Source organism: Montipora foliosa, chromosome 4 (genome assembly GCF_036669935.1).
Source record: "Montipora foliosa isolate CH-2021 chromosome 4, ASM3666993v2, whole genome shotgun sequence".
Taxonomy (NCBI): Eukaryota; Metazoa; Cnidaria; class Anthozoa; order Scleractinia; family Acroporidae; genus Montipora; species Montipora foliosa.
In genome coordinates this window covers 39,410,466-39,416,887 of record NC_090872.1, presented here as the reverse complement: position 1 = coordinate 39,416,887, position 6,422 = coordinate 39,410,466, and the positions used below count along the sequence as shown (strand labels likewise).

At 39.0% G+C, this 6,422-nt stretch overlaps 1 protein-coding gene across 1 annotated transcript in view; it reads right to left on the bottom strand.

The window, feature by feature from the left end:
* Nucleotides 1–2,330: 2,330 nt before the first annotated feature.
* LOC138000779 (arylsulfatase B-like) overlaps nucleotides 2,331–6,422 on the bottom strand; it is a 61,411-nt gene continuing 57,319 nt past the window's right edge. Inside the window, exon 7 of the mRNA XM_068847423.1 lies at nucleotides 2,331–2,801. Coding sequence (XP_068703524.1) covers nucleotides 2,580–2,801 — 222 coding nt within the window. The 3' untranslated portion in view covers nucleotides 2,331–2,579. The remainder of the gene's footprint in view (nucleotides 2,802–6,422) is intronic.

The following is a 6,422-nucleotide window of genomic DNA, read 5'->3' as shown; positions in this document are numbered from 1 at the left end:
ATTAGGTTCGCCCTATTATGGGTTAGCATTTGATGTAAAACCCCTTATATTGTCCCCCATTTTGGAGACAATATAAGGGTTAGGGTTAGGGTTTAGGGTTAGAGTCAGATTGGCATTAATCAGCCTTTGAGCAATGCAATCTACTTTGTTTACCAATTTAATCCTGGATCAGCGCTAATTGCGGTTTTGAACAACTGGGCCCTGAGAATTTGTAGTTTCCAGCAGTTTTGATTGAAAAGATAAACGTAAATTAACCTTTCTGTTTCTTCTTTTGATATCTGAGTAAATCTTTCACAAAACACATCAAGGCTTTCTTCCATGTTTGACCTTTCACGCTTTTTGTTCGGTGCTTTTGATCTGATCTTTAGCCTTATGTTCTTCCTCATTTCCCTGCACAGTTGTGTCCTGAGTGCACAGCAGCACTGAAAAATGATTATGAAATAGAAGACGGAAACAATAATTACATGGGTACAAGCAATTCTACTAAAACACAGCTGTGCCTAGTCAATATCACATTTAAATATATGTACGCGACTCTACTCCATTCATCCGGTATCTTTCCTTCTTTCCCCATCTGCAAAGTGTAATCAAGAGAGAAAGGAATAGAGTAGATACAGAGAGGGGAAGGGAGAAGGGTGAGATAAAATATTACATGACAGTGCTTACAAAGTGCATATAACTGAATATGGTCTGCAGGTATGAACCTATTTTTTGAGCGCCTGCTAGCCTGAAATTTCTTAGTTGCACCCCCTTTAAACAAGAGCCTGTTGACTCTAAAGATTTGAAGCAGGGTTTTTATTTTCTAAAATCTTAAAGATCAATTTGCATTGATAGCTCTCTTTGAGACCAGTTCTCCTCTGAGACAATTTTATATGAGGCATACCGAAAAAAATTGGCTGCTGCATAAGAGAAAGGAAAAATACCACTACATTGTACCATCTACAATGTGATATTTTTCTTCAGAAAATACGAACCTATTCAAGAACCTGGATAACCTAAATGTCTGTTAATTCTCATCTACGTAAAACCTGTTTAGGCTGAATTTTAAAATGGAAGGTTATTACTTGCGTGGTTTTACTGTACTGAAATTGATACACACCTTGCTCTTCAAAAGGGGGTGATAGTCGAGAATCATCATAAGAGACATCATTATCATGATTGTCATTGTCACCTAGAGGAAAATACAAAAACACTTTTAAAAAATGGAAATTGGTCTATTTCACTATAGAGCAAATTATTAGAAGGGCCAATTACGAATTGTGAAACAATGCACCCACCCCTCTCCTAGGAATTAAACATGGACAAATAGAAAGATATTGAAAAGCAACACTAAATTTACCATTTTCAGATTTTTTATCATTAACTGTGTCATGATGAAGATCAGCAGTGGAAGATGCAGATGAGTCAATGACAAGAGCTGGTTTCACTTGTGGTTTGTCACACAATGTTCTGTCAATAAATTTCAAAGAATTTCCATTTCTTTCTTTTGCCTGTTCCACTCCTGCTAGACTTGTCTTTCTCTTGATTATATTTTTGTCGCAACTTTTTCATTTTATTCACCAGATCTTGCACTGTGTTACTTCTAAAATTTCTATTTTCCATTTGGACCTGACATGCATACAACAAACAAGTGAGGGGAATTAATAAATAACATATTGCAAAACACAATAGCGCAGATTCACACGTATATCTCCATGGACAATGCACTGGAATGTACTTCTGAAAGCAATGTTCTTTAAAGGATTGCAGTTCTTTAGGATTAAAGTAATTTCCTGATAGCTGCGATAGTGTACTCAAACAACAATGACATAGCTTACCTTCAGATTCTCGTAAACGGCTCGCGTTTCGTTTGAAGACTTTGAGTGTTCGAGTGACATTTGAATGGACTCAGCCCACAACTCTAGTAACGCTTGTGTAGCTTCATCTGTCCAGTTTATTCCGCGGTTTTTCTTAGGCGAGCGAGTACGTTTCTCCTCCGTCGCCATTTTTGTGACAACCACGCATGCGTTATGGTAAAAATCACAACAAAAAAGGCCTGGAACGGCACCAAAGAACTTTTACACGAACGAATTTCATGGTACGGTGCCTCGTCTACCCGTGCTACCTGCATGAAAGTGAGATTCCAGTCCAAGGTAACCAGAGGTTTTTTTCTTCTCGCCACTTCGCGGCTCTCTTGTGGCTCAAGAAAAAACCTCTGGGACCAGGGTAATCTGTATCACGTTTCATGCAAAATAAAATGTTAAATTTTCAATCGGTTCTACAGGTATTATAATTAGTGTTGCGATGCAGGACAACTTGAACGTTATTTATATCAGTGTTTACACAACTGGTTTAGTTAATATTTTATTTTACGGTGAACTGTTTTCAAATTGCAGGCAGCCTCTGACGAACGGACTAGGTGAGCATAAGATGCAGAATGAGAGATAAAATAGTGTGTACTAACTGGCAAAGCCTTAATCGTTGCTGTATTACAGAGGACCAATACAAAGAGAAAAGTATTAAAAGGGATGCCACTTGAGTAGTTGTACGGTTATTTTTTTCAAAAAGAGTACCCTTGATCTATCATGGTTCACAAGTCCCTAGTCTTGCCAGGGAGTCCAAACTCCTTCCTCGAGGGCCTTCACAATTGCGTTGACATCTGGTGGCCCGTAGAGTGCCGGCACTACCCCTTTCTTGTAGTAATCCACTCGTTCCATTAAATTCTTGACTACATCTGAAAGCTTTGCGCTGAGGTCTTCGCGCTCTTCTGGGTCAGCAGTTATATTGTACAGCGCAATTTTCAGAGGTTTTGAGTCGGTCAGCTGAAATTGTTCACAAAATAAATAGCAGTTGGATTAAGGAGGCAACCAAATTAACGGACAGATGATCAAAATTAAAGGGAAATTGTCACGAGAAGCGCATGCGCTAGCGTCGTATGAAAACTTGAAAAGTGTTAGGTTAACTTTTTTCAAGTTGAATCGACAAATTCAAAATGGTGTCCACTGGGGAGGGCCATGGTGGACAAAGGAGAAACTCCGGTGAATATACGTGACTCACGCGTGAATCCATGATGGTGGCTAGAATTTTCCGTGGGCTCGAGAGCAAACAAACTCGAGCATGCGCAGCTCATGACAGTGCCCCTTTAAGAGCTAAACGTTTGAAGCCTTGGAAAAAGTCCACTGACACTACACTACAGCTGCCTCCGCTGAAAAGCGTTTCTCTTGGACAAATTCAATTTAGTAGATTTGCTTTTCAAGTATCAATTTTCAGTCAAGCACAAAGCATAAGATTCCGTTCTATAACATTTTTTTCCGGTAAGGTCGTGGTTTTCCATTGCAGGCGTAAAATTACATTTTCTATTCAATGGGCTATATTTTATATTTTGCTACTTTAAAAAATTCTCTTTTGTCGATTACTATTCAATAACAATGTTGTTTAAGACAGGTAATACGCTTCTGTGGCCAATTTCAGTTCAAATCAAATGACTGACCAAATAAAATACATAGGTTATGGGTTAACAGGAAGACCCCTGGAATAACATGGACTGAATGGTGGTTTCAAGTGGGTTAGATAAATAAAACCTGCATAAAAACCACTTTTAGAATTCAGAGTATACTAAAAGGATCTGTAGACTTGAGTGAAAGTTGAAAACAGAAACTGTTGACATGAGGTGGAGCTAAACAAATTCGTAATTCTGTAAACAATGCAATCAGACAAGAAATCCTATTACACTAAGGCTCTTCACGATAATGAAGGGAATTCACGGATGTCTTGACAACCTTTCACAGCCCCCCATCTAGATAACTATTTGTCTCTACCGTTAGTTCATAATGTCTCACTTCGACTAGTGCTCCACGGTATGACATCGCTGTGCCAAATCTAGCAACAAGAAAATGACCTATAGCTACCAGGGCTCATTTTCTGCTCTTTTTTTTCATTGTTTACCTTTAGGCGAGACTCGTAAAAGTGATTGGCTTAATTTTGTCGACCGGAAAATGTTGAGCCATTCACTAAGGCCCCGTCCACACGTGTCCGGATATTTTTGACTCCGCAACATTTTACTCGGGATACCTAAAGTTACACCGAGTATTAAAATGAGTTTGAAAAACGGAAGTGCAGAAAAATGCACAATAGAATTAGGATGCGTGGATTTCATTGGTTAAAAGTTATGCGCTAAAACCCCTAGGGAGAGGTTGTAATTGAAAATATAAACATCTTCCTGATGCAAAACAAACTTGTGAACACACGGACATAAAATCTCGCAAAGGGTAAACATAACGAACACAAAAGCGAATGAAAGGATCCTAAATAAGAAATTTTTACACCCAAGTGATATTGGTATAAACTGAGCGAAACGTTAAATTGTTGCAAAATCCGCGTTATCTCTATCTTTGTTAATTGATATTGTAGCCATACGCGTGAAAATAAATTGAGTTATTGGGTAAATTCTTGGAATACCTGAAAGGTATCGGTTGACTTTGTTCAGTGCTGCAAATGGGCAATAGAATTACGACGCCGTTCATCGGGTAAAGGCAACTCACTTGATCCTTTGGAGCAATACATTCACCAGCCTCTATAATGAAACTATATGTTTTCCAACAACCAAAAAAAAAAAAACCGTGGTGTCGAGTGTCGTTGGAGAGGATTTCTGCTCGTGCGAGGCATCAAACAACCTCAATTCTTACAGAGTTCTATGAATTGTCGATTTAGAAACTCAAGCCCATGTTCTGAGTGAAAGCTCAATGGCAGCTAAAGATTGAACATATTGCATTCAGTCTCCTGAAAATGTTATGAATAACATATTTAATCTAAATCTTGCATGTTGACAACATGATGAAATCATCAGTACAGAACTCCCAGAAGCGGTATGTTGGAAATGCCTGAAATTTCTTTTTCTTTCAGGTGTTCTTGTACGAGCATCATCCGTGGATGTCAATTTTTTAATTGTTTCACTGTCTTCATGTTTATATAGCTACCTTTAGAGGGAGGTCACCACATTATTCACAACATTGTTAATTTCGAAACTGTGCAGCTGCTTCAGCGCTAGTGTAGCTGGTAAGAGGAGGGCTAAATTTTACTTAGCCAGATTAATTACAATAATGGTTTTCACAAGTTTTCTCTCTCGCTTCGCTAGTGTTTCACTCCCCTTGGCCCAATGGTTTCAATTTGTACGTCACCTCTGCATTGCGTAGATTCACGTTTAACTTATTTCCGATCCGACAACCTGTACTAAATCAAACTACTTCTTTTGCTTGGTGACCTATTGATTATATTGTAAACACTAAGCGATGTTCACCAATACGTTATCGGTTGTCTTGGGCCCTCCAGATTTCAATTGGCTGCAGAAACATTTACTTCTTTTATTCCGTACTTAGCAAATCTGAACATCGCTTTAGCCTATTCAATCCTTGTAGTTTGTTTCTAACTGTTCCAAAATGTATCACCCTACTTCTGCGCAACATGGTATTCCAAGTATACGCCTTAAAGAGCGTCTTGTTCTTTGCGGATTCGCCTTACGTCCACACCCGGGGAATCCGGCATGCGAATCCGCTTTCCACATTTAGTTTTCGATGCAGGAAGAATTTGGAATTGCGTGGACGATCGAACCGGATATTTTCAAATCCGATAACGTTACAAACTCAGATGCAGTGTTTACCGCGTAAATATTCCAAATGGACGCTGAACGAAATGCTATCGCTTCTCTTGTCGCCAATTCACACGCCTGATGGCGCATGCTCTGTTGACATGCTGAATCCGGATACGCTTGGAAAGGCAAATTCGACTTAAATATGTTAGGTGTGGATGTGAAAATTCTCGAATCCTCAGAGAAAGGAAACGAAAAAGGAAAGGAAAAAGGAAAGGAAAGGAACTTTATTTAAGTGTCTAATCTTCTAGCGCTGTAGAGCACTAATCGGGGACACTGTAGATTGAAATTAACAAGTTAACGCAAATCAAATCAAATTTTGGTTTTTGAGGAGGGGAAACTGGAGTACCCGGAGAAAACCTCTCCGTGCAGAGTAGAGAACCAACAAACTCAACCCACATCTGACGCCGAGTCTGGGAATCGAACCCGGGCCACATTGAAGGGAGGCGAGTGCTCTCACCACTGCGCAATCCCAAAAATTTTCGGAGGCAAAAATTAATTGAACGGAGTTGTTTGGTTGAATGGAAAGCATCCAAAGTTGAGATGTAATATTTTGGTTTGTGAGAATTTACTTGTTCAGTTCTAACCAATATAAACTTCCTGGTTTATTTAGTCGATATCAGTCTTGTAATAGTTGTAGTTGTTCATTCATTGAATCTTTCTCCTTCGCGTTGAAGTTCTGGTTTAAATAAATACATTTTGTCCGGTAAAGAAGCAAACAGTCAAGAATGAAGTTCAGTTCAATGGTTACATGGAACTCCCCATCATAATGGGAAGTAGATGTTTAAAAGTTCGTGTT